Source organism: Corvus cornix, chromosome 6 (genome assembly GCF_000738735.6).
Source record: "Corvus cornix cornix isolate S_Up_H32 chromosome 6, ASM73873v5, whole genome shotgun sequence".
Lineage (NCBI taxonomy): Eukaryota > Metazoa > Chordata > Aves > Passeriformes > Corvidae > Corvus > Corvus cornix.
The window spans coordinates 18,928,896-18,956,173 of NC_046336.1; the positions used below are offsets into that span (position 1 = coordinate 18,928,896).

General features: G+C 48.8%; 1 protein-coding gene across 1 annotated transcript; it reads left to right on the forward strand.

Moving 5' to 3' along the window:
- Positions 1-1,193: 1,193 nt before the first annotated feature.
- On the forward strand, positions 1,194-22,794 carry SCD (stearoyl-CoA desaturase). The gene is made up of 6 exons (XM_039553758.1): positions 1,194-1,557; positions 5,291-5,576; positions 12,699-12,829; positions 16,143-16,348; positions 17,574-17,806; positions 19,025-22,794. Exons 1-6 carry the CDS (start codon positions 1,531-1,533, stop codon positions 19,222-19,224), a joined length of 1,083 nt encoding a protein of 360 aa, XP_039409692.1. The 5' UTR covers positions 1,194-1,530; the 3' UTR covers positions 19,225-22,794.
- The last annotated feature ends 4,484 nt before the right edge of the window (positions 22,795-27,278 follow it).

Consider the following 27,278-nt stretch of genomic DNA (forward strand, 5'->3'; position numbering starts at 1 on the left):
ATGATATGTCTGAGCAGGATGCGCCCAGGGTTGGACTCTGCAAGATCTTGGTTGTCTGTCTGCACCTCGTGTGGTCAGCTCCATCACTGCAGGAGAGCTCCAGACACAGGATATATGTCAGAGGATATGGGCACACTTTACGCTTTTCACATCCCTGGTCCACTCCCAGAATGACTCATGTGTCAGCAGGGGACAGAAACTGAACACGGGACACACTACTGAGTAGGGGAAGCAGCTACCAGAGGTCCTGGCCAGGGTGATGGCATTAAGGTACCCTAAGCCTTGGTGCTAAATGACTGAGGGTGCCTGGCTCGGTGACCACACGGTGGAGTTCGGAGAGCTGCCTCCGAGCTCTGCCACCGCCAAGGTTTGATTTGTAAGGGCCCTGTTTTTTACTTTTAATAGTGAAGGTCCCTGTGGGATAGAGTTTGAATTTCAGATAGAGCTTGGATTTTGGATAGAGGCTGGATATTGCTGACATTACTGGCTAGCGAGGAGGTTGTTATGGAAAATAGCTGACGGCAAACTGAGCTACTTCTTTTTCCTTCCATCTTCCGCTGAAGGCATTATTTTCTGGGGACAACGGACAGGATTCTTTTTAAAATGTTACAACCAACATTTTCCAGACTGTTTTTGCATATCGTGATGAACATCTACGCAGACATACATTCTTATCCGGACACAAGCTGGGAGGGGGAGGGGGGTGCTTTTCTTTGCAGAAATCTCTGATTTCTCTACACACATATACGTGCAGAATGCTCCCCAGACAGATCCCCAATACAGAGCAGATGTTTCATGCTGAATCCCCTTCTTCCCCCGCCGCAACCCACATCCAGCTGGGGAGGGGGAGCGGGGTTCCCTGCCATCCCTCACCCCTCAGGAGCCCCTTATTTCATGAGGCGCAGCCCTCGCGGCGGCGGAGGGTGCTCTCGGGGGACCGCAGCACGCCCGGCGCTCCCCCGCGGGCTCGGAGCGGGGCGCGGAGCGGGGCGCGCAGGGTGCGCGCCGCGGGGAGCGAACAGCAGATTGCGGGCAGCCAATGGCGAGGGCAAGCCGAGGTGGCACCAAATTTCCCGCAACCAATCAGCTCGAGAGGGGGAGGAAGGAAAAAAAAAAAAAAAAAAAAAGGAAAGAAAAAAAAAAAGAATAAAAGCAGCCAGGCATCATGAGAGAGCCTGCCCCTCGTCATCGTCCTCTTCCTCAGCATCCTTCCTCCCTCCCGCCCCCCTGCCCGCTCCGCCCCGCCTCTCCCCCCGGCTACGCCGAGAGCCGGGCCCCCGCCGCGATTCGCCGCCCTCCGCGCTGACCCCGCGCATCCCAGCCGCGGGCAGGGGTCACCGGGAGGCCGGGGCGCGCAGAGCCCGGCCCCGCCAGCCGCCAAGCAAGCAGCCCCCCTTAAATACCTCCGCACCCGCCTCCCCGAGCCGCACAGCTCGCCGGGCGAGGAGCCGACCAGAGCCAGCCTCCCACCAGCGCCGGGGACCTGCGCGCCCGCGTACCGCCGCCGAGGAGCAGAGACAAGGCCGCCTCATGCCTGCGCACTTGCTGCAGGAGGAGGTAAGCGGGGCCCCGGGGTGCGGGTGCCTTGTCTCCCCCTCGCCCCTTCCTCCTTCATCTCCTCGGCTCCGGCAGCGCTGCGCTGCTGCTGTCTGGGGGAAAAGGTCTGGGCATCCACGCGTGTCTGTGCGTGCACACACACACGTATCCACACGTGTGTGCCTGTGTCCCCTCCGCCCCGCTTCGCAGCCGTCAGGCCAAGGGGTTCACTGGTAACTTAAGACATCACCCAAGCTTGATGGGGGGCCCATGGATGAAGCGGAGACATCCGCGCCTCTGAGGTGATCTTCCTGGATCCTGTGCCCTCACGTAGACCGAGCATAAAATACTGGCTTATTTTGAAAACACCCATCGAAGCATGCTGGGTGCTTGAAGGGCTATTCAAGAAGATCTTTTGTGTGGGTTTTTTGATAATACTTAGACTGGGATTTTTTTTAGTTTTCTTAATTCATTTTCTTTTTAATAAGAACGGGGTTTCACTCACAGTGTTTTAAAACTAAATATATCAGCAGGAAGCGTCTCTAGGACAGACGCAAGGTGAAAGCCGGCTGCCCAGATGAAATGAATGACTGTGTCTGCATTGCTTGAGCCAAGCAAACATACAATAGGGAGACTGCCCTTTTTCGGCATAAGAAGGTCTGAATAACAACCTGACACCAGTAAGATGTGTGGAGCTGTTGGATTTTTAAAGATTTCCCTTTTTATTTTTGACCCTTCTGGCAGCCACGCTTTGCCCAAAGGGAGAGTGGCTTGATTCTGGTGTTTGTGCTCTCACCTTCTCATTCTTTCCCCCTCTGCCAATGCCTAGAAGTGAATGTAAATCATTGCCCTGCTCTTTTTCTGTCACCAGCACACAGGGTCTCCCTTGGTCCTTTTGTGCAGGTGTCATGACCTTCCGGGGATGCTGTGATGTAAAGAACTTTCCTTTTCTCCCCTCCCAAAATGGATGTCAAGGGCAGCGTGCTCACACCATGTTTCATGGTTTTGGCATGTATTTTGGGTCATATCCTGGAAGCTGGAAAGAATCCTGTCCCTGGGTCATGCTGGGCATATTCAAATATCCTGGACCCGAGATTCAGTGCCCTGGGGCCCGTACACTGTACCCAGTGCAGGAGCCTTTGAGCTGCAGTTGGTTGTATAAGATGGCTGGGTGCCAGGATCACCTATGGCATGTTCAGTGCTGGGAAGGTGGGGGTGTAGGTGGGGAAACACATCTGTTCTGCAGATGAGAGCTGCAAAGTCATTCAGAAATGAGGGAAAGCTAACGAAAATGATTTAGCTGGCCTCCTGCCTCCCTCAGCCCTAGACCCCAGATCAATCTCCATCTCATTTTCCTTGGTAGGAGCCACTATGGTCATAAGGGGATAAAAATTCTCTTTCTTTCCTCATTTCCCCCGTTTCTACCTAAATAGCTGCCCTCTCTCCCTCCCTCTTTCCCCCATGCTCCTCCCACCAAGTCTGTAACGGTGGAGCTGTTTCACAACTGCTTTATAGCCCTTTTGTTTCAAGGTAAGTTTACATGTGAGAAATGACCAGTCTGATTATATCAGTGTAATTCCAGCAGCATAGATATGCTGGTAAAATTCCTCATGTGGCTACTACAACTCTGCAAAAAGAGATTTTTTCCTCTCTGCTGTTTTCTTTGCTCTCTCCCTCCTCCTCCTCTGCCCCTGTGTAACTTTGACAGTGACATAAACTATCATGGAGGAGAAAAATGCAACTGCAACCCCACATTCTTACTCTGGAAGTAGCATGTCCATATGGGGTGTGTTACCTGTCTAATTATACCACCAATCACTGTTGGGAATTTTTCGTGCATAGACAAGTCTTGGGTCTTTTTGGTAGATCGTCTTGCAGCCAAGAAAGAAAATAGTACCTTTCTGCCAAAATGCCAGATGAGAATATCTAACACTTGGGAAAGGGCAGGACTTCTCCTTGCCTAATCTCTGGATTAGAAGCCATTTCTCATGGCTTTTTTGGTGTGGGGATTACCTCTAAATTCTCCAGCAGATGAGAGTATCATATCCTCAGAACATTAATTAGGAAAGCAGGCAGAGACAGCTGATAGCCGGGATGCAGAAGAGCCAGTCCCAAGCTCAGCAGCTTGCCTTCCTGCAATGAAGGCAGCAGGATACTTTGTGTCCAGTTTTTTTCCTTTCTAACCTTTGATTCCCCAAGGAAAAACTTAAAGCGTTCCTTCTGTAGAGATCATTTTACTTCCCAAATGTGGGGAATCTGGCAGCCTTGCCAGCTCCTCCCCATCGGAAGGTATGTCTGTAACCCTCTAGTTTCTACCCTTGGGAAAGGGAGGAGTTGGGGTGGCCACGTAAGCTGCCTGGCCTGATTTTAATGCCTCCCTCAGGAAACTAGGCCATGGCAGGATGGTGGTCTTTTATGAATCCTGAACACCTGAGTGGGAATCTGCTGTTAATTCAGGAGAGATTTCTGTTGGGCAAGGAGTTTTCCCAGCTTGACCATGCTCCCTCCCGCAGTCTCAGCTCTGCTGTTCCTGCTGGCTGACCCTTAGTGCCCCTTCACCCATGGATGTGTCCCTCGGGCAGGTTCCCAGGAGGCAGGGGATGGGGGTGATGTGTGTGGGACACACTGCTTGCATCCCACGTGCTTGGCACCCCTGGGGTTGAGCCATGTTGGGCACTTGGGCTCGGGGCTGACAAAGGGCTGCGAGTACTAGCAAGCACACGGCTGTCATGACAGAGATGGAAATTGGTGATTCAGGGTTCAGTGACCTGTCTCATTAGGGTCAGTCCTGCCTGCTCCTTTCGTCATGCATGCCTGATGGGGCAGGCTGTCACTCAGCCAGCACAAACAAGCATGTTTAGAGGGAATGTTGTGTCACAGTTATAGAAGGGAGCCAGGAGCCAAGCTGAGCCAACTTTGCTGCTTAGAACTTCCTCTCTGCTTATGCTGGTGGCCATAGCTCAGAGGATTGTCTTCCCTTGCCTCAGTTTGCCTGTGGGTGGGAAATGAGAGAGGGATAAGAGTCTTAGCAGCAGGCACAGGATAAGTAGCTGTAGTTCTAACTAGAAGTACCTCACCTGACTGCTTCCCATCCACTGATCTTCAAGCATGCTGGTCTTGCCACATCCCGTTCTGAAAGGTGAGGCAGAGGAGATAAGGAGGCACCCCAGAGGAATCCCTCTGTGGATCTTCCTGATGTTCCCTGCATGATCCCTGGCGGGGTGACACAAAGAAGTAGGATAGCAGGAGCAGCCCATTGATATATTATAAAACTGTGTTTCAGACCATATTTCTCTCCCACCTCTTTGTTCATTCACAAGATTTCCTTTATTGTTGTCTGCTTATGCACAAGCCGAGACCACAAACCCACCGAAAAACGCCCACTAATCAAACTGAAGGAAAATAAAAATCCTTGCAGTCTGCAAATGATCTCACCCAAGCCACTGGTGGAAAAGAGACTGGCTTTCAAGTATTTTTCTTTACTTTCAGCACCCTATGTACCATTCACCTCCTCTCCAGAAAGACCAGGTCCCTGTCCTCTCAGGCCATGACTCCATGTGGCCAGAGCAGGCTCGTCTTTGTGCCAAAGTCTCAGCTGAAAGAATGGAGCCTTCCAGGGAAACCATAGGCTGTGAATTTTTACAATGCTAGCCTAGATGCATGTATTTCTATTTCTTGAACTGATAACCACCAACTTCTTGTTTTGTTTTCCCTTTTTTTCTTTCTCGAAAATATCCATTGACACCTCTCCAAGGAGTTCTCCTCCACTTCCAGCACCACTGCTGATGGCACAGTCACCTCCCGGGTGACCAGGAATGGAAATGCCATGATGGAGAAGGACTTACTCAATCATGAGGACTTGGCAGGAGACCGGGGCATGATAGATGATATCTTTGATGAGACCTACCGGGAGAAAGAGGGCCCCAAGCCCCCGCTGCGATATGTCTGGAGGAATATCATCCTCATGAGCCTGCTGCACCTAGGGGCCCTATTTGCGTTGACACTGATACCTTCTGCAAAGATCCAGACACTGGCATGGGGTAAGCACACTCCTCTATCTGTTTCTTGGCATCTGCAACCCCCAAATCTGTTGGGTGTCATTTTTTTTTCCTTCAGGCCCACAGACTTGGGGATGAGAAAGAGAGAAGCAGGGGGCTTTTTCTAGAAGCAGCTCTTCAGCCAAATTCGTAGCAAGCTGTGGAAGGGCTTGCTAGTGTCTCTTGTGAGGTCACACGTGAGAGGGAAAGATTTGGCCGGGATTTGGCTTGTCTGCTTAAAGAACAAACTTGATTCACAGACATTAGGCTTGGAAATATCCTGAATGTGCAGCTGCTTCTGGGGTAAAGCACAAAAACTGTTTGATAGAGTACCATGACAGTGCCAGAAAGTTAGGAAGAAAGAGCACCTTAAGAGGTGGTTGGGGAGGCAAGGTACAGAGCACTCTTTGGCATGAGACTGCTGCCCAGACATGAGAACCACTCCTGTCCTTACCGGGGAAGTGAAAATCCCACAGAGCCTCAATGTGTGTATGAGGGAAAAGATACAAAATACAGTTGTGCAGAAGATAAAAGTCAAGAATTAAGTCTGAAGCTCAGGTCTTTTATCATTCTTAAAAAAGCACAGATTAGCCACCATCATCCCGGAACTAAGCCTGACAACTTCCAAAAAATAAATAAGTGTCTCTCCAGGCAGCAAATTCCAGTGGAAAGCACAACCCAGCAGAAGGTAGCTAGGCAAAGCTCCGCTTTCTCAGAGATCTTGCCCTGGGTAGGAACCAAACTTCTCCTCTGACTGCTGAAAAGACAGCTGGGCCCAGGGCCCACTCTGCAGGAGAGCCTCGCTTTCCGCGAGCCTTTGTGTGGACCCCTGTAGGAGTCCAGAAGCCAAAATGGCTCCCAGTAGGGAGGTCGAGAGATTGTATCCAGCCCCTGCCTCCCTGTGAAACAGAACATCCTGAAACAAAAAGCAACAGTCCAGATTGAGGCCTGCTGCGGTGGCTTTTGGGTTCAGTAGTACTCCTGCTTACTGGTCAGCCCGGCTATGGATGGGCCCTGGGGCGATCCACCTGGTCTATCACACTGTCAGAGTGTGTCTTCCTGATGGCTGTGTGCAACAAGCATCACAGCTGAACTGGGAAGGAGATGGCTTCCTGCATGGACAGGCTGACTCTTCCTCCTGAACCATATCAGCCTCTCACAGGCAGAGGTCTGGGGGATGAGCTTCACTGGAGGCCACAGTCAGAGTCTGGCTACAGCATCTGCAAAAGCAGAGGCACCGATGCGTTCCCTGTGCAGCCAGCGTGGCCTTTCAGGGGGACATTATGAAAGAAGACTTTGCTGGGCCTTTCCCTTGTGAAAACCTGACAGGCTGTACTTTCCCCTGGCCCATCAGGGCTGGGCAGAACATGCAGCTTCAGCATGACCTCGGAGGAGCATTTCAGGGCTCTTGGTCCTGTTATGTGTGTCCCATCCCTGGGCTGGAGCAAAGACTGCTGGCTTCTCTCACTCACTGAGCTGACAGCCTGGGTCCTCCAATTCCAGTCAGATATCCTCAGGGTGCTGGGGCAAGGAGGAGGAAAAAATGTGAGTCGAATTTACTGATTTCATTTCAAGCTGCTGATATGCTCCATGATTTCTAAATCCATCCAACCCTTCTCCCTTGAGTTCCCTTGGGATACTTAAGAGGGCTTGAGCATCTTTATCCAGAAGGTTAATGCTGTTTTGCATTCTGCTAAACCCCACCCTACCCCAAAATGGTCTCTGAGGCAATGTCTTTGCAACTGCACATCTCTTTGGGATGTCTGTGTGGCATCTCATGGCACTTCACAGGAATCTGCCTTGCTTTTTATCCGATATCAATCCTTCCTGCTCTCCTTGCTCAGTCAACTCTGGCGTGAAGTGCCAGTTGCTCTCCTGCCACTGTGAGGCACTGCAAGATTCCTTGGTGGATTCTGGAGTGACATGTTCTGGGAATGGGAGAAGGGACATGGTGTTTGGGGGAACTGCACTGTTCTGGACCGGCTGAATATCAATCCTGCCATACCAAAGCTGGAGTAGCTCCACCAAGCTCCCTGTCCTGCACTCCTGTTCTGGGAAAGGAGCACTGTTCTTGGCACCTTGCAGCCAAGTCAGAGTTCCCTTATAGTCCATTCTCCTCCAGCACTGACTGGAACTGGAATACTCTGATCCTCCACAGGTATACCTTCTCAGCAAGGCTTCTTGCTCCTTGCATTGCCCTTTTCTCAGCTCATACCTTTATTTAGCAAGGCATCTGTGGCTGTCATGGCAGTGACTTGCTGTTATTTTCCCGGCACCTTCTGGTAGCAAGGAGAGGACAGTTCCCATTTTACAGACAAGGATAGTGCAGCAGAGGCTTAGGTTGCTTCTGGCAGTACACCATGGGCACATGGCAGGCCAGCTCTAGCAGTGGTAGTTCTGGAGCTGCTGGAGGTTTTGCTTGTTTCTTTGCTTGTTTTTCAGATTATTTCTTCCTTAGGTTGTGTACATATAATACAAAATTAACATGGTCCCAGATGTTCTCCATTTTGGTGCAACAGGCAGCTGTGGTGCCTGGTAGCTCATCTACCTTCTATAATTTATCTGTTGCCTATACCCACTTCATCTAGGCCACCGTCTCCTTGATGTTCCTGTCCCTTTGAAACCAGTTATACTGGTGACTGTCCTCTTTTGTTTTCATTTCTCTATGTGCTGATTCCTCTTTGTCTCTCAAGCTCTCCAGCCCTGCCTTCATCATTGTTTGCTGTTCTGCACTGCTGTGTGCATTGTATCCCCTGATCTCTTTCTGGTACAGAGCTTCCCAGAATGAGCTCGGGTTGTTGATCAGGTGAGAGCTCACCATCACAAGAGCTCTCCGAGCCATTCCAGCACTGGCTTTCTAGTCAGCTCCCCTTTTATTTATTGTCTTCTCCACTGCACTTCTCAAAGTCTTGCTTAGTCTGTTCAAGGATCATGGGCAGATTTTACGTCATTTGCCAAATGGCGCAGAGCCTGAGTCTGAAAGGGCAGGATGCAAAGGTGACTCTAATTGCTCAGATCCTCCCTGGAAATGTGATTTGTGGGTAGTCTTTTTAGCCCTCGGATGCAGGAGACTGACAGTAACTGTGTTAACTCCTGTTGGCCTGGACAGCAGTGTCTGTAAATAGTGATGGTTCCTCTCGACATGGTTCTCTGTCAACGCCTCAGTTCCCTGCAGTGCCAGAGGCTCTAGAAGCATGGGTTGATACTATATTTTGTTGTTGCTGTATTATCTTTGGACCAAGGTGAATCTTGCTGGATAATTTAGGCAATTCCTGACAGTCTGAAAATCTCAGTCCATACTACCTCCAGAGATATGTCAGCAAACAGCAAACAGCAAAATGGGTTTTTTACTTTCCCATCAAGACTACAGCTGGCAACACCTTCCCACTTAGTGTTCCTCCAGGCTTAAGTAGCAGGTGGTGTGCTTCTCTGAGCATGGCAGGGAAGTTAGGTTTCAGTCACAGCAGATCCTATTGCTCCTCCTAAACACTGTCCCCTTTATGCAGCCTGTACATTTCATTGCTTCTGGTATCTTTCTCCTGAGAGTAGCAGGACTCACCTGGCTAACAGGGACTGGGCAGCAAGGAGGGAACAGTCTTGCGCTGAGCAAAATCCCAAGGACACCTGCTGGAGCAGGAGCACCTCTTCATGTAAACATCCTTGGTGTTCACTGCAGGTGACAATGCTTTTAGCACATTCCTGGTTTCTCATAATAACTTAGGGTCTGAATCTGGGTCCTAAAGAGGTAAAGCCAAATGAGTCATAGGCATGACTGAATCCAGAATGTTTTCTGTTTAATTTTTGGAGCATTGAGTGCTTATTACTGCCAGTGGTCATAATTCTTTGTATTCCAGTTGAATGGGTCACTGGGAATATCACCGGTGAGTTGCCAAACCTTTTGGATCTTGTATAGGTCAAAGCATGGTATGGAAGGTGACTTTGAATCCTCAGCTGATGGAGTCCCTAAGTCCTTCAGTTTGGGGCAGCATCACAGGGCAGATGTGAAAATCTGTGCTACTTTATTTCACCTTCTCTACACTCTTTCCAGTTGAATTCTTAGTGGATGATCTTGGAGGAGTTTTTCTTCTTCCCTCTGAGATGCTGATTCCCTGACTGTGCAACAATCATCACTGTAGCTCTTTGTGGGGGTGAACTCTCTGAATCATAAGGGTGCTGGAATCTTCTGTATTCCACAAGGATTTCAATCATTTGGCATATCCTGTTGCTGTCACATCAACTCTTAGTTATGGCTGACGGATCTAATTGTCTCCAGGTAGGGTTTGGCTTTCTGTGGGGCTGGTGCCACGAATGCACAGACTTTCCCACAGAAAGTGTCTGCCCCTTAGATAAACTGCAGCTTCTGTATTTGAGAAAGAGGCCAGGCAGAACAGGATTATAATTAGAGGGTTATGGCCATTGTAGTGACCTGGGATGCAGCTCCAAGAGAAGTCAACATGAGCTGCTGAGGTTCATGGGCTTTGGATGAAGGCTGGGACTGTTCTATGCCAGGGCACCCAAAAGCAGTGGGTACTCTTTCAAATTTTTTACAAAACCTTCCAGGAAAGGCTACCAAAAGCAAGTACTGGGTTGTCTGGGTTTTGAGTCTGTTGGTGTCCCCATCACATCTCTTTTGTGATTCCCTGCGCTTGCTGATAATGTCTTTGTTGCTGGTGTTGTCTTTTCCCAACAGGGATATCCACAGGCAAATTCTGAGAATTGCCTGTATAAAAGAGATACAGATGAGCTTCCTTTCCTGCAAAGCTTAAATACAACAGTCTTCAGCCAGAGTCATCTTCCTGAAGGCTTTTTTTACCAAAATATTCTCAGTCAGCATGTGAGGATTCACCAGATAAGGAAAGCTGAAAACTCAGGGCTATGAATTGGGCTTCTACTCATCTAACCTGGCATTTACTTTCTTGTACTATTGAAGATCATGAAAAATCACATAGTTCATTTGTGTCCCTGGTACACCATCAATTCATAGGGCCTGCTTGCCCTACAGCAGACAGATGGGCTCTTTCCCTAGCAAGTTGCCCCCCACATCCATTGCAAGGTGCCATTGTTTATCATGTACTGTCTGTCTTGTGTTATCTGTGGGGATAGTACTGATTTAAATGTGTCTTAAAATCTAAAATTAACAGGTTGTGAGTTGGTTCATTACTTTCAAGTCAGAGTCATGAAACTGAGTAGGATCTTCAAGGTTTCTAGCACCAGTAAGGCCAAAGGGACGCCTGAACCAAATGCTCTGTTCCATCATCCTCCACTTCTCCCCTTCCAGGCTTGGACAGCTTTGTGATCTTTGTTCAGCTCCATTGTGTCTTGCAAAGGCTGGGTCCTGCTGTATTTGCATGCTTGGCTTTTTTGAGAGACTGTCGAGGTGCTGGGAGAGTTGTGCTCTGGTCCAAGGCTTGTGCTGCATGCAGCAGCAGGCAGGGGAACCAAGGGAGAAGATGAAGATGGGGAGTCACAGTCAGATCAGCAGACAGGGAAGGTCACTCTTGTGCAGTGGGGTGCAAGTGAGAAGGGTTCATGCAAGTTTAAGGGGCCAGAAGATGATGTTAAATCAGCCAAGACAGGCTTTTAGTGGATAAGAGATTAGGTTGGGAATGTAGAAGAACAAAAAGGAGGGACGGAAGGAAGAGGGAGCAGGGGATAACAGGAAAGAAAGCCTGTATTAGTTTGAATGAAAGAACTTGGCTGTGCCTGGCACATGTCTCAGATCTCTGATTCCAGACAAGTTTCTGGCAGAGTATCTAGTTTTCTGGGTTCAAGATAAGCTTGATTAGAGACATTTGGCTGGACTGGATGGCTGAACGTCAAGCATACCAGCAATTCCTATCCATGGACTTACGTGTAAGAATAAGGAACTTTTTTCATGATGGATGCAATTGGCTGAAATGTGCAAATTTATACTAGGAAAGTTTGCCCTGGGGGACTGGTAGGAAGGCATTGCTTCCCGCAGAGGACTAAAGGTGGATCAGTTGACCTGTTCACAGAAGTGCACCCTTCCCTCTTTGTGTCTGAGCTTGCAGAGCAAACCAACTGTTGAATGCTCTCTTTCTGCTAAACTTCCTGACCCTTCCTTCCTCGAGGAAGAGCTAATTTGCAGAACCAATTTTCTTCTAACCCTGACTTCCTAGTGTAATGCTGCTATGAAACTCTTGGGTCTTTCCTCCATTTTAGTTTTAGAATCAGATGCTGGAGCTGACGTTAATTTCCAGAAGTCCCAGGAGGACAAACAGGCACACAGACCAGAGCAAATATGAACACATGCTGTATTGGGAGCAGGATGTGCTTTTTTACTAGCTGCCAAAGGGCAAGGAATTCCATCTGCCCTGTGTGAAGAGGGAACACATGAAGCAGCCTCAAAGCTCAACAGGGCCCAGCAAGATCTGCCTCTGCCATGGGCACAACTTGTAATGAATCGTTAGCCCTGGGGTTTCCTTCTGTGAAAGGTACAGGAGATGAGCAGAGGGAGGAATCAAAAAGACCCTAGGAGTGGTAGCCTCTGAGCAGATTTTAAGCCAGTGGTAGAGCTGAAGGTGAGGCCCAGGCTTCAGTGGGAAGATAGATAGGTTAGATCTTTTTCTAGCCAGCTTCTGCTCAGAAAAGGAGCAGAAGAGAAGCCTAACTCTGGCCTTGAGCTGTCCCCCTGAAAAATGGTATTATCTACCATCTCTAGGTGAAAATAATGCAAAAGAGATTTAGTGAGGAGTGGTGAGATAGGAAACCGAGAGCCTGGATTATTTCGGGTGGGAGGAAAGGGAGAAGCTGTTCCCTGGTGGACTGTAGTGCTTTTACCAGAGTGCTTTATGGAAGCAGCCGCTTTATACTATTTTGACTATTCTGCACCATGACAGATGGCACTGTGCTAAAGAACCAACCCTTGTGACAAGTCTTCTAAGGGGGAGCCTCCTTCCTTGTTAAAGAGCTGAATTGATTTGCCCCACATTGCCCAGGAGGCCTGCAGTAGCTCGGGCACTCTCACATTGAGTTTTACTGCCCCAGTCTGTGCTCTCCATGGATTCTTCTCTTGCTTATACAGCTTTGGGGGAAGGCCCGCCTCTGTGTTGCTCTGCCTGAAACTTTGCTCTAACTGCTCAAACACTTTCTTTTCCTTTGTAGCTCTTCTGTGTTTCCTGGTGAGTGCTCTGGGGATCACAGCTGGATCTCACCGCCTCTGGAGTCATCGGTCCTACAAAGCCACACTGCCCCTGCGAATCTTCCTGACTATTGCAAACTCCATGGCCTTCCAGGTAAGCACTTCCTTAATGTGCCACTGGTCCTCAGAAGGAAGTGCTCCCATGAATCCCTGTCTCAGATAGAGGACACAATTTGATAAAGAGGTTCCTCTCTCCTACTACCTCTTGTTAGGAAAAAGACTGCCCTTTCCATCTAACACTGCAGTGCTAGAGTCTGTCTTTACCTTGTCCCATCAGAGGTTGACTCTGAGACAAACCCAATGAGGAGAGGACAACTGGCCAAGACCAGGGGTAGGAAAGCTCTCCAAACAGGAATGTACCTTTCCCTCCAGGTGTGGTCTCCCTGTGCTTGCACCAGGTCCCATGAAAGAGGTGTGGAAGTGTTAAGTGTTCTCCTGGTGTTGCCTCACTCTCCTTTTGCTGTGTGGCTGATAAAGGAGAAGACATCTGCAAAGCTAAGGACAGAAAATTCTGCAGGATGTAGAATTTGCTGCTGCATAAAGACCAAGAACTTCTTGAGATTTAGGGGGATGTTTCTCTGGTTCAGAAGAGTGATATTTAGGAATAATCATGTTACAAATCACACCACTGGCTTCCAGAGAGTTGTCCCAGGTCAGTGATATTTTAAGGAGAGAAAGGTTGGGCCTTCAGAGTGGCACAAGTGACTGCAGGCACTGTTAAGCACTTTGGGAGATTGCTTCACCTCTCAAAGAGCACTAACCTCAGGATATTGCCTAACTACTGTGAGAGCACTTCACAGTCCCCAAAGCAAACAAAACTGCAAATCTGTGGAAGTCAGAGTGAAAACCCAGATTGGCATGGTGCAGAAAAGTAAATTCTGGTGGTCTCTCAGGCTTGCTGCTGTAAGTCAGCCCTAACAACTCTCCATCCTTTAACTGTACTGAAGGGTTGCTTGTCTGTGGGAAGTACTCAGGAAGGTGTCAGAATGCAGTACTTTCTGCTATAAAAAGCTGAACACAAATGTATCAGTGCTGTGCTCTTAAGTAATTCTCCAGAGGATAGCACTTTGTTTACATGTAATCAGAACAGAGTAAAGTTTTTTAAGCCTTCAAAAATTTTCTAAAACACAACTGAATTTCTTCTTCTCTGTTAGTACCAAATAGCAGTCTTTCACAAGGAAAAGGGGAGGACCAAGCTGTCGATTTCAGCCAGTGGTCCAGCACTCAGCAAGACAACAGGATGGGTTGCTGTGTATTAGCTAGTCCTGTACAAAGACCATCTTTCACAGGATTATAGGGCAGGGGGGGAAAGAATTTGCTGAGCTGTTGCTGTAGGGGATAGGAATAGACAAAGATGAGAGACACACAGATATTCCAGCTTCAATAGGAACTAATCCAAAGTTCTACTGAAAATTTGGTACTATTCCCCATGGATTTTTTCAAATAGTTACTTTCAGTGAGATCAAGAGAAGATTTATGTTGAATCTATCTCGTTCCTGTTAGTGGCAGCAGAGGAGATCAGTAACTTTTAAGGTCAGGGAAGTTTATAGACTGTTTTATCTTAGGTCCTCCAGAAAATGCCTGTTGGTTGCTCAGAGACCTGTGACTTGTAATTTCAGAGAATTTGAGAATTCTGCCTCTAACTGGCTTTTCCACCTGCAAGACCTGTCAGCTGCAGCACAACAGAAGCTCTCACAGTTATAGCCTGTAGCTGGAAACTCCCAAGGAAGAAGACATTCTCCTTGGCTTTGCTTGCTCTTCTCAAAAAGTCATGATTTTCAGTCAAGGTTGCAGTTAGAGGTGGTCCCAAAATAAGATCCATAGAAAAAAGCTAAAGTTTGTGTCAAGGTACCGATTTTTCAGGTTTGAGACTCCCAATTTCTGTTTGTAGACAGGGTGTGGTGGAGGAAGTGATACCACATGGTCTCTGCATTACATGGTCTCTTTCCAAATTTGTGCCTCCTCCCTGCAGAAAGACAGGGGAAGCCTTCCCATATGTGCAAGCCCAAGTTGTCTGTTGACTTTCAGACTGGGCTTTCTCGTGTTACATGGTGCTGTGTAGGGTCTGGAATGTGAAAGAGACTTTGGGTCACAGGTGAAATTTTCCAGCATAGCTACTGGTTAAGTTTCTCTGCTTACTAGATAGGGAAGGCAGCTGGGCCACCCTCTTCTGGGGGAATACTGAATGATGAAGCTCTGGCCAACATCAGCGAGGGCTGCTAATACTTGGAGATACTTGGCTGGAAGGAAGGCAGCAGTTCCCAGTATTTGGAAAAAAGTGAGAGTTATAATCCTGGCCCATGTTTATCATTGCCTTCTTGAATGGCCTGCAGGTAAATAATTTTATCTCACTTAAAGGAAGAGTGGTTACAATACTAGAAAGGGACTTGAGGAGTCGTGTCTCTGCCACAGGCTCCCTGTGTGGACAAGTCCCTCAGTCTTTTGAGGCAAGAAATAGGGATGGTTATGCATTTTCCCTACCTTCAAAGTGTTTTCAGGAAAAGTCCTGGATATGTAGAAGATTAATGAGCCTCTTGTGTAATACAGGTAATAGAGCTGTGCTTGGATCTCTATTTCATGTTTTCTAGGATGGTGTAATACATGGCTTTAAGCTTATTGAAATCTTGATACAAAGAAATGATCACAGGCTTATGAAAATCTATTCTTAACACCAGCCAAAGCAATCATTTCATAATACAAATGATAAAAGCGTTGACATTTTCCAAACTGTATTGATTTTGCTGCTTAAATGGAACAGTTACGGGGCTGAAGAGAGGTATTTTTGAGAAATGTCATTGAAATGGTGTGTTTGTTCTTTTTCTAAAGAGGAGCCTTAATTTTAAGACTGTTTGATTTCCAATGAAAAAAAAGTTTAAAAAAGCCTCGCCCCCCAAGTTAAACATCTGATTTGGCAATCCCAGGACAAGCAAGGCAGGATGACCTATGGGAAATATCAGGGACAGGGAAGGGGCAGGTCGGTCAGCCCCAGCTGGCGCTGTGCAGGGATGGGGATGGGGACAGGGATGGGATGGGGATGGGACAGTAGCTGAGCATGGGAGGGTGGGGCACCAGCCAGCCAATGAGAGTGGCTGCTGCAGGGGTGGGGCACAGGCTGACCAACCAGAGCCTGCAGCACCATGGGTGTGGTGCAGCCCCCAGCCCAGAGTTGGCCAATCAAAGAGCAGACTGAGGCACCCCTGGAGCTGCTTCCCAAAACCTGGAGAGGTACAACCAAGACCCAACCTCTGTTTTAAAGGCCAGAAACCCCAAACCCTAATGAGGCATGATGCCACTGATATGAGTTCAGGTCAATAGGATTTAAGTATTTAAACATTTCAGGCCATTTTGTAATTTGAAGGGAATTTCTTCAGCCCTGACCCTAAGTTTTCACTGCTGTTGACTTGCAGAACGACATCTATGAGTGGGTCCGGGACCACCGTGTCCATCACAAGTTCTCCGAAACAGACGCAGACCCACACAATGCCATGCGGGGCTTCTTCTTCTCCCACATTGGCTGGCTGCTCGTGCGCAAGCACCCGGACGTCATCGAGAAGGGACAGAAGCTGGACCTGAGTGACATAAAGGCTGACAAAGTGGTGATGTTCCAGCGCAGGTGAGTGCCACGTGGGGTCGACCCTAGTGGGGAGCCATGGGGGATGGAGCAGGGACACTGCAAATGGCCTGGGAACTCCAAGTGGCTTTGATGGAATGTGAGAGGATTTGAGGGCATCGTGAGAAATGTGACTCTTCAGCATGCCCAAGGCTTTGCTGTGAGACGAACTGTGAGAAATGAGCTGTGCCTCTCCTATAGGAAGTATTTAGAATCTAGTGCCACCTCTAGCCCTCCCACACTCCTCTCTTGCCTGCCTACCCTGCAGCATCTTGCCAGCAGCAGGCTGATCTTCTCACCACTAAGTCCCCCCATGCCTGCTCACCCCACAGCCCAGCTGCTGCTTTGGCTGGCCCAGAGCCCACACACAGGTGCCTCTGAGACATCTTTGGAGATTGTACACCTTCCAGGCCATGTCTGTGCCCCTCTTCCCTCAGTCTTCTGGAAAAAATGTGGTGAAAGAAGGGTTGAAAATGGAGATGTGAGAGGGGCAGTAACTGGGAAGGACAGTCTTGATTCACTGGTGCCTCGTGGACGGGGTATCTCTCAGCCATCTGGAGCTATACTGGGACTGATCCCCAGAGCAGATGAGCCTATCATCAGGGCTGCAGGGATGTGGGACTGAACCCATATAGTAACCAGCCTAAGTCAGGAAGTCCCTAGTTCAGTCCCAGCGTGATTTTTCTTGTGGGTCATCGGAGTGGTTCACCTTCCTCTACTTCCATTCTTCTAGTGTAAGAGAGCTCACATGCTCATCTGTATGCTCATCTGTGCCACTTGCTTGCATTTTTGGTGGGTGTATTCATAGGCAGAGCCAAGTCTGCAAGGAGGAGTTGCAGCACTGGGCCAAAGCCAGAGAAAGGACCATCTGTGGGACTCTGGAAGCATGGGGTTGCCTTTATAGTGACTAGTGTAGCTGAGAAGCAAATGACAGATGAGGCCAAAAGCAGCAGGTGGCTGGACTCATGGTGATGGGGACATTGTTTTATGCTTGTGTGAGGAGAGCAGGATTTAGTCTGAGTCTCTTACCTGATGATAGGACTTGGGAGTCTCCAGGCATGGCTTCCGTGCATCCAGAGTAAAAGATACAAGGTTCAGGAGCAAGGCATTTCTGCACCTGATTTTCCCTGGATAGCTGAGTGTGAATCCTCCAAACAGAGGACTGAATCAGTCCTTCCTGTCCTGCCTCTGCCACTGAACACCTTCCTCCTGGTCCCTTTCTTTCCAGATACTACAAGCCCTCAGTGGTGTTGCTGTGCTTCACACTGCCAGCTGTAGTGCCCTGGTACTTCTGGGATGAATCCATCGTCATCAGCTTCTTCATTCCAGCCATCCTGCGCTACACCATAGGGCTCAATGCCACTTGGCTTGTGAACAGTGCTGCTCACATGTTTGGCAATCGGCCGTATGACCAGAACATCAACCCACGGGAGAACCCCCTGGTCAGCCTGGGGGCCCTAGGTATGTTCAGCATCTGTGTCTTTGCTGCAGGGGGACTCTAGAACAGGGACTGCCTCTTGGGGCTGCAACTGCTTCTAGGAATTTCTATGAATCCAGGTGTCCCTACTTCCCCTGCACCCTTTCCTTCCAGCCTTTGCATCTGGGGGTGTTTCCTGTGCTGGCCAGTGAGTACATAAGGGCAGCAGGGTTATCAGCTCCCATCAGACTCTTTCCAGGCTGGAAAGGACTCTGCTACACTTATCACCTTCTTATCTCAACAGCAATATTTTATTTACCCTGCTCAGAAGTCTCTCTGCCATGTTCACTAGACTGAAAAACATGTGCTGCAGTCACTTCATGTCTGAGATTTGTCAACTTGAAAACCAGCAGATGCACATTTTGATGTGTTCTCAAGACAACTGGTGATTTTGGGGGTACTTGAGGATAAGACAAGCTAGATGCTTGTATGTTTTTTACTGAAAATTTGGAGATCTAGGAAAGTACATCCCAGGATCAGCATATGCCCTTATCTGTTCTCCCAAGCCTAAATCCTCATCTGTTTTGCACCACTGTACATTACTGGGGCTCCACTGATTTCCACCACCAAAGAATCTGCTTGTGAATTTTTAGTAGGGGGGGGTTTGAACTGCAGAGATTCAGGGGAAGGAGCAGTAGTCGAGGCAGTGTCTTTGAAGGGGTGAGTGCTGAAGCCAATGTTGACAGTATCCAGAACAGATGGTGGCTGACTGGTGTCAGTTGTTTAGTAGAAGTGTGTGTCTGCTTTTTTTCCCATCTGGAAATGTCCTTTGGATTTGGCATTAGGATTGCTAGTGCCATAGGAGTATTGATTGGCCTGGTTTGTTGGGGACTTGCTGCTGATCTTGCTGGTAGCTGATTAATACTAGATTTCTTGTGGTGGCAGGGGAAAGACTATTAAGAATCCCTGGTGTTTTGGTGCAGCTGGGGAGCCAGGGACTAACCATTCCTTCCCACATGCTTGTTTTCCTCTAAAGCACCAAACGTCCTCTATGATTGTCATTGCCTCATTTGGGCCAGCCCTGGCATGCTGGGTCATGCCCAAATGAGATGGGGTAGATTAGAAGGGTGAAATTGGGCTGAGAGGAGAGAGGAGCCTGGACTCAATCCAGAGCCTGTTACAGGAATGTGGTGCTTTGGGTCAAGATAAACGGTCTATCACCTAGAGCTCTGCAACATCCTCTCCCTGGTCGTGTTTTTCAGGAGAAGGCTTCCACAACTACCACCACACCTTCCCCTATGACTACTCCACCAGTGAGTTTGGCTGGCGCTTCAACTTAACCACAGCCTTCATCGACCTCATGTGCCTCCTGGGGCTGGCCAGCGATCGCAAGAAGGTCTCCAAGGAGGTCATCCTGGCTCGGAAAATGCGGACTGGAGATGGAAGTCACAAGAGTGGCTGAGTTCCTGCTCCCTTGCACACACACATCCACACCTCTCCTTCCTCCTTTTATCTCCCTTTCTCCCTTCCTGACCCCTCCAAACACGCTGGACAAAAGTTTAATGTTCTGTTTACTAACTACTGAATAATGCTACCAGTTTGCTTAAGATAATGATAATGAGTTTTAATGCCCCCCTCCCATGCTGCATTTTGCGTGATGTATTTAAGATCTAGGACTCTGCCTTTATAACACAAGGCCACCCTTTCCCTCCTTTCCTTTTCCTTTCTGTTTCCCTCTCCAGCCTCTCTAACCTGTCTCCTGCTTTACATTGTCCCAGTCTCTCCCTGGAAAAGAAGCTGGTAGGAAGTGGCCTAGGGAGGCCCTTGCAGTTGGCTATGTACCATTTAGTTAAGGGAAGCCTGTACTAGCCAGATGAAGAGTTAAGCCAAAGTCAGTGACCCTCTCCCCACCACTTTCCCCCACAAAGTTTCTGCCACTGTCCCTCCTCTTTTCTCAAGGGCTGCTAACAGACATGACATAGCTAAACTGCTCTTCCTGGGAAAAGCAGCCCCATCCCTTGCTCTTGCCATCAGAAAGAAGAGTTGTTTCTTTCCAAGACATCTCTTGGGAAGTGTTCTCCCCTGTTCCTCACCACCTAGCCACTCTGGCTGGAGTCTCTCTCAGATCCCTAGCCAAGTCCACCAGTGGCTGAGGGATGAGGTAGCAGCAGTGGGCACTGGAGGGAGAGTGCTGGTGGCCTTAATTCCTACTCCCTCTGGTGTCACAGCCTCCCTCCCTGCACTGCCCTCTGTGCCACAAGGGACTGAAGGCAGAGCATGTCTCTGGGCTCCACGGCTGTTTTGGAGAGCCACAGTGAGGAGGAGGACAGATGGAGGGGTGTGCCACTGGCTGCCAAGGGGCAGCACCAGCCCATAATGAGTTTTGTTCACCCCCACCACTGAGATTTTTGCTGGCAAATGGGACTTTGCCAAAATGGAGAGGAGGAGAAGCATGTAAACCAAAGCTCCACCTCTGAGTTAAGCTGCCTTATGTGCTGGAAGAACAGGGTCCCTTCTGGGGGGCAGGCAGATGTGTGTGCCTGCCCTGCAGATCCGCATCCTGTGCTGAGCACAGGGACAGGACAAGGGAACACCTGCAGGTGTAGGGAGGAGTGAGGGTGTCTGCAGGAGCAGGTCTTTTCATCCTCGGGGGCTCCACTCAACAAGTGCCTGAGAAACACCAATGTGGGGCCAGGTGGCACAGGGGGCTCGAGGAAGTTGAGACCTCAGTGTGAGACTGCCACCAGTGTGAGCTACCTCTGGGCTTTCTTGCCCAGGGTCTGCTGTGTTGGTTTGCCATTCCCTGCTTCCCAGAGGGAGTGGGAAGGAGAGGCAAAAACAGCTCCTTGTTAGTCCCTTAGCTTGCCTCCCAGCCCCCTCGGCGAGCCATCTCGCCACCTCGCTCCTTTGCCAGCAAGACAGGCAGCGAGGGCGGCTGAGCCTGCAGAAAGGTCAGTTACATCACTGAGCCAATGTGGGCATGCAGCTGGAGGATGCTGGGGAAAAAAGTCCATGTGGGTGTTGTTTCCTGCAAGTTGCAGAGACCAGCTTGAGTTCAGGCAGTCTGTTATGTTCTGGGTGTTATGGCCTCACGCCCCTCACTGAGCTGAACATGCTTTTTTTTCCCCCTTAACTCTCCTAGTTACTATTAATTTTTATTACTATTATTATTATTAGTTGTAGCAATAGTATTGTTTTTGTTGCTTCAATGCATCAATCGGAGCTGGAGGAAAGCACAAGAGGTAGCTGGAACAAAGTGATATTGGAGTGGGGTTTGCAGCATCTCCCTTATTCAGGCAGGCCAGGGAAGGCAGAGACAGGGCAGATGCCAACTTCCTCACCTCATCTCTGCCACATCGCAGCCAGGGAAGCTTCATGGGAGCAAGTCTCTGCAGCTTTGCTTCCTCCTGCTGCAGTGAAACTCACCAGGAGCCAGGATAGCTCGGTGATGTTCTTAACAAGAACACGCTTGTTACTCAGAAAATGAGTCCGTCTCCTCACCTTCCCCTCCCAGCCACCACCATGACCTTGTTTTTGCTCAGCAATGGGACCCTTCGAGGTTTTCAGCCGTAAGGAGTGATATGGTCTCTAGCCAAGAGGAACAAGGACAAATGGAGAAAAGAGTCCTTCAGCTCCTGGTTTCAGGAGACAGCATCCTTACTGCTCTGAGGCTCTTGACTGCCTGGGTACTGGCTGGAGCAAAGGGAGTTGTGGCTAGAGCAGTATCCTACCATTTGAAAAAAAAAGAAAAAGCCCTCCAAAAAAAGAGAAACACTGTTAGGTCTGTAATTGTGGGCTGACTTTGCTCTAATGTAAACCCCTCTGAACTCGTGGAAGTCCCCAGAGAGGATGAATTTGCTCCAGCCAGTAATTTGAAAGGGGTGTGGGGAGGGGAGAAGGGGAGAATGACTTCCTTGCTCCTGGTGTCCTTAAGGTGTAGTGTGACTACCCTACAGTAGAGATGTGTGCTGTGAAATGCAGCAGTATTTCACATCCTCTCAGCAGAGAAGCAGGGCTTGACATCAAGAGTTCCTTTCAAATTTCAAGTGCTGATTCGGGTCCAGAATCTGGAATGAGAGTGGAAGTTGAGGAGCAGTAACCAAACAGTCCTGGTGTTTGTCCAGTCACTTTAAAGGTAGATTGGCAAATATCTCTGGGTGCCTTAAATCTTTCTTTAATATACATAGAAGTATTGACAGCTATTTGCCGTTTTGGTTTTTTTTTCTGAGTTATGAACATTCAAGGGGTTTCTTAATTATTTAATTGCCTACATTGAACTGTGGGTGCAGGTGATTTTGAATGTATTTGAGTTAGAATTTTTGTTAGACTAAGAAACAGATACAACAATTTAGGTAGAACTTCGTTTGAGATATATATATATACACCTATAAATATATATATATATATTTGGTGGCATGTTTGTATCCTGGACGCATTGTCTGTATGTTTAGCTCAAACAAGTCTGTGAAAGGTAGAAGCAGAAAAATCAGCAGTGGGACCTCATGGCTAAAGCAGCTGGGACCTGTTCCCAGCTTAACAACTCGCTCACTGCGTGATTTGGGACAAAGTCATTTAAAAACGCTCCGTGCCTCAGTTTCCCTATCTGTAACAGGGGGTTACGCCCTGCCTCCCAGAGGTGTGGTGAGGCTCGCTGCCGACCAGCCGAGCACAGGAAGGAGCCCTACGAACCACACACACCGCTGCTGGCAGAAGCATGGACTGGTTTGTTTTCCAAAACCGTTCCCAGCCCTGCTGGTATTGTGAAGAGCAAAAGTCCAAGTGTTGGGTGTTCAGGGAAGGATTGGAAAGTTGAATCTGCACATTGTCTAAGCTCTGTCACTGTTGAAATGTGAGTAGGATATGATTTTTCACAGCTTAGGGATTTCTGCATAGTAGTATCTCTGTTTTGTGTACTGGAAAAGAAAAAAAAACCTTTTTGAAATAATTTCTACTAATATGGAAACAGACATCTGGTTGTGCTGATCTGAAATTTTATTTGTTCATAATAAAAACGATAAATGTTACTTTAAAACTTGTTGGACTGATGACATGGTGGGCAAGGCTTGGTAAAGCACATGATGCTCCATCAGGATGCAGAATGCTGTGCCTTACTGTTTCCAAACCCCTCTCTCTTCCAGGAGAACCAAGGGAAAAAAGCCTCTGGCTCTTTAAGCATCATGAATGAGTGGATTATAATGGCTTTCATACTCCAGCGAAGGCCAGGCAGGCACACCCCGCCAAGGCTGCCCTTGTGCCTGGGGTTACTGCAGGTTAATTCCAGCCGGGGCCCCTTGCCAGGGCCTGTGGCTGGCGGATACACATGCGGCACAACACGTAATACCGGCAGCCGCCTCCCGTCAGGCGGGTTCATCAGCCTCAGCGAGGGGAATTTTCCTCATGCAACAGTGAGCGTCCTTGCTTCTCCCCACCCCTTTTGCAGCTGGAGGGAAGTGAAAGGAAAAGGGGGAAATCCCCATACCAAGTATCACTTTAATTGATAGTAGCTTCCCTGCACCCCCACCCAAGCACCTTTTGATCAGTGGCAAGTAAGGCCATCTCTGCATGGCACCAGCTTGCTCCATGCACAAGCAGGCAGAGGGGATGGCCTTGTTTGTGGCATCTTTGCCACCTGCAGCAGACAGGGACCCCTGATCCAGCCCATGTTTGCTGGCACTGCCAAACCCTTGCAGCTGGGCACGCTGAATCTCTTGGAAAAACAGGCCCATGCTTTGATTTCCAGCTGCAGCTACTGCTGCTGGAAAGCCCTTTGGGTGGGAAGGCCAGAGCTAGGGCACTGCAAATTGCAGCAAGGGGCTGAAAAGAGAGTTACTCAGACAGAAGGTTGAGGCTCTTCCAGCAGCTGTGTTCTTCCACCTGGAGGTATGTGACCAGCCCAACCAATTTGACATGTGGCTGCTTTCAGCTGTAGAAAAAAGCAAACCAAACGCTCCTGCTCATCAGCTGGTCACAGCAGTATGTCCCTGGAAGTGACAGAGAGGTGCAGCTTCTGGTAATCTGGTGCATTTTTGATCCCGGCTATGACAGCACAGCCCCTCCTAAAAGAAGTGAAACAGAGAAGGCAAGTCAAGTCTTCAAAGCTCCTGATTATTCAGCCAAGCCTAAAAATAAAGTTAATGATCCCTCTGTCTGGATTTCATGAGTGCAGCTCCAATCACGGCCTCTCCCTCTTCGTTAAAGACTGTTATTAAATCCCCTGCCCAAAATACGTTTTCCTACAGTATCAAGCCCTTCAGCAGTGCCAGCTCAGCATTTTTAGGTCATTTCCTGGAAGTATTTAATGCATGATAATTCCTGGTTTCCTATGTAATCTGCACATCTGGGTTGCAATTCCGGTGCACCCCAACTTTGCTCCTCTGAAAATCTCCCATGCACCAGAGAAGGAGAGGGAAAGGAAGAGTTAACATACAAGCCAGCTCTGCTGGGTAGGAGAGAACAGGCGAACAAGTGCCTGCTTGTTCAGACCCAAAGGAGGGAGAGCAGGGAGGGCTGCAGGCTGTCAGGGGAGAGCTTGCTGCATCTTTTCACTCTGAACACAACATGCAGAAGATGCCAATGTGATCTCTAGGGGAGACCAAGTTCCAGCTGCAATCCACTCCCCAGAGGTGGCATGCAGTGAACACAGCTGTGAGGAACCCAGCGTGTCCAGCCCAGGACCCTGGGAGCAGGACCTGGGAGCAGGACCTGGGAGCGTGCCCAAGGGAGGGCAGCAGTTCCCCCAGGAGCTGCCCAGGAGCAGGACTTGGTACCAGCTCTGCACCAAGCCATGCGCTCCAACCACAGCGAGAAAGCACCAGCTGCTGCTGACGCTCCACGAGGGCACCACAAGCCTGTGGGGACTTCCGGAAGGAGAGAACAAAGTCCCAGGAGAGCACCTGGAGGAGACGGCACCACAGCCGCCCTGCAGAGCAGCCGGATGGATGGCATGTGCCGAATGCCCAGTCCCCTCAGCCCAGCCCCTGAGGGAGCTCTTGTCCCGGGGGGCCGGTGGCAGCGCTCCGTCCCGCGGCTGCCAGGGCCACAGCCGGGCTGTGTGGGGCAGCACGGGCCCCAGGGCAGCCAGGCGCCCTCGCAGCCGGGGAGGCCGGGCACAACCAGCGCCAGCTGACGCTGCAGGGCCGGGATCGGGGGGGAACACCCGCAGTGGGCCGGGCTTCCCCGGGGTTACTGCCGGTCACCGGGGCCCGAGCCGCGTGTGTGCAACAGCCCACGGCGCCTGACCGCGCCGGGCCAATCCCGCCGCCCAGCCCCGCCCGGCCCTGCCCCGCCCCAGCCCCAGCCCCGTTCCCAGCCCTGCCCCAGCCCGTCGTTGGACTTTCTCAAAAAAAAGCATCAGATGCTGGAGTCGTGGGAAATACGAGCGCTTCGACTTGTGTTTAAAAATGAGCTCCGGTTTTAGCTTTAAAAAGACAGTATAAAAAATCCGGGAGGCAAAGAATTGCAATTCAGTATGCGCATGGACGCATGTAGTCAAATACAGACACTATTATATACATACATAAACAACACAAAAGTATCATTCATAAAGCGGAATACTTAGATTTGGGATGGAGGTTTAAAAGTATGATTTTCATACATGTAAATATTAGCTGTGTTGTAATCTGGTAATTTTGTAACTGTATTTTGAAAGCTGGCATCACATGAAGGCAATCAAATCCTCACTCGAAATTCTTAACTGAAAATAACCAACCTTGTAAAACTGTCTTTTATTTCTTTTTAAACTGCATGGAAAGATACAGCACTTTGCAGAGCAAATAGTATTTCATAATAGAGACCACGGTGATGACAGCTCTTACATGCCACTTTGGCTTTGTAACAAACACAGCTGCTTGTTTTAATTTTTTTTTTTTCAGTTCTCCTAAAATAGCTTTTTTACAAAACTCTGGTCTTTATCACTCGAACAGAAGAAATGCTTATCGCTTTTGAAAATGCCTGTGACCTTCAGGCACCTTATATGCCGAGTAAGTGAAATTGTCATTTTGACAAAATGATCCTAAATACTTGTTCCTTCATCTACAGAGAGGTCTAACATTCTGTCACATTTACACAGTCATATAAAACTAGAAGTTTCTAAGCTAATCACACAATTCTGGTAACCCCTGCCATGTGACTCCTAATGTTCAGAAACAGGAGGAGACTTACATAATCATAATATTGCTCTTCTTCCTTGTCTTTTTGAGTTGCCTAATTAAATACCGGTGATTCAAATATCACACATTTTACAACCATATCATCAACTAAAATAGATTTGGCCTGATCCTGAATCCCAAAGAAATGCTTGGACACATTGTTCTTGGGTGATCACTGGTAAGTGCATCATTAGAAAACCAAGATAATTAATTTAAAAGCCCTGAAAGACGACAACTGTGACTGAGGTCAAGATGTTTTCTCACCTCAAGCGGGTGACGGAGCTTCAGGCTGCCCTGCACTCACCTGTCCACTATCCCCCTTCAGCCAGAAGTCATCTTTCTAAGTCATCTTTCAAGATGACTTAGAATTCACGTGTCTCTTTTCACAGGTCAAAGATGGTAGGGACACGTTCCAATTCAGCAATTTTAAACATGCGTGAAATCCACTTTGGTTAAATATGCATCCCTTAGTCAGGGGAGACAGGGAGGCAGTGCCCACAGTGACTCACAGCAGCAATCTGAGATACCTGTTTTAGAAAAGGGTGAATCATCTGCTGGTGGTGCATCTGTAACTTCTATATATGGATACCTGGATTAGTTTTTGGGTGCCTGTCTTTTAGATCATGAGTTTGGTGCAATGAGTTCCACACCTGGATTTTAATGAGGAGAGCCCTCAACTCTAAGCATGGGCTCTGAGTGCTCAGAGTGAGAAACATGTCATCTGAGGCATCTTGGTGGCTTTGGCCTATGACTAAGCTTCCTTGTTTGAAGCTAAGGAGGTTTAAAATGCCCCAAGAATTACTGGAAATTTGAAATGCACTTGACTTATATAAGAGTACATTTGTTTTTTTCCTACTGGGGGCGATCAGCTTCTGGAAATTGTTTCCATAGGATGTCATGGCAGCAGACAGCATCAACAGGTTCACCAAGGCTTTAGGGAGATCACAGCAAACGAGGTCCAAAACCAGATGGTAAAAGCAAAGATGTGCCCTCTAACACACACAAAACGTTTGTGGACACAGGTCTGAGTGGAGCAGACCTGGAACAGCCTCAAACAGCTTGCAGGCTCTCCCTAAACAGCCTCTCTGGCTGCCACTGATGGAAAATATGACATGTTAGGCAGGTACAGCGGGATCAGGAGTAGCTGCCAGTAGTTGCCCTGCTCTAAGTTCTGCTTTCATGACAGCCCCTGTTGCAGCATGGGGACACAGAGGGCTGGAATGACTGTGGGTCCCACAATCTTACCCAGTTTTGGAGGCAGCATTCCTATTCCTCCACATCATTCCTTCCAGATCTTCCAGTTCTCTTCCCCAGGCTTTGTTTGAGAACCCCAAGCCTCTGAGGAGGCCAGCCATCAAATTATCAAGAT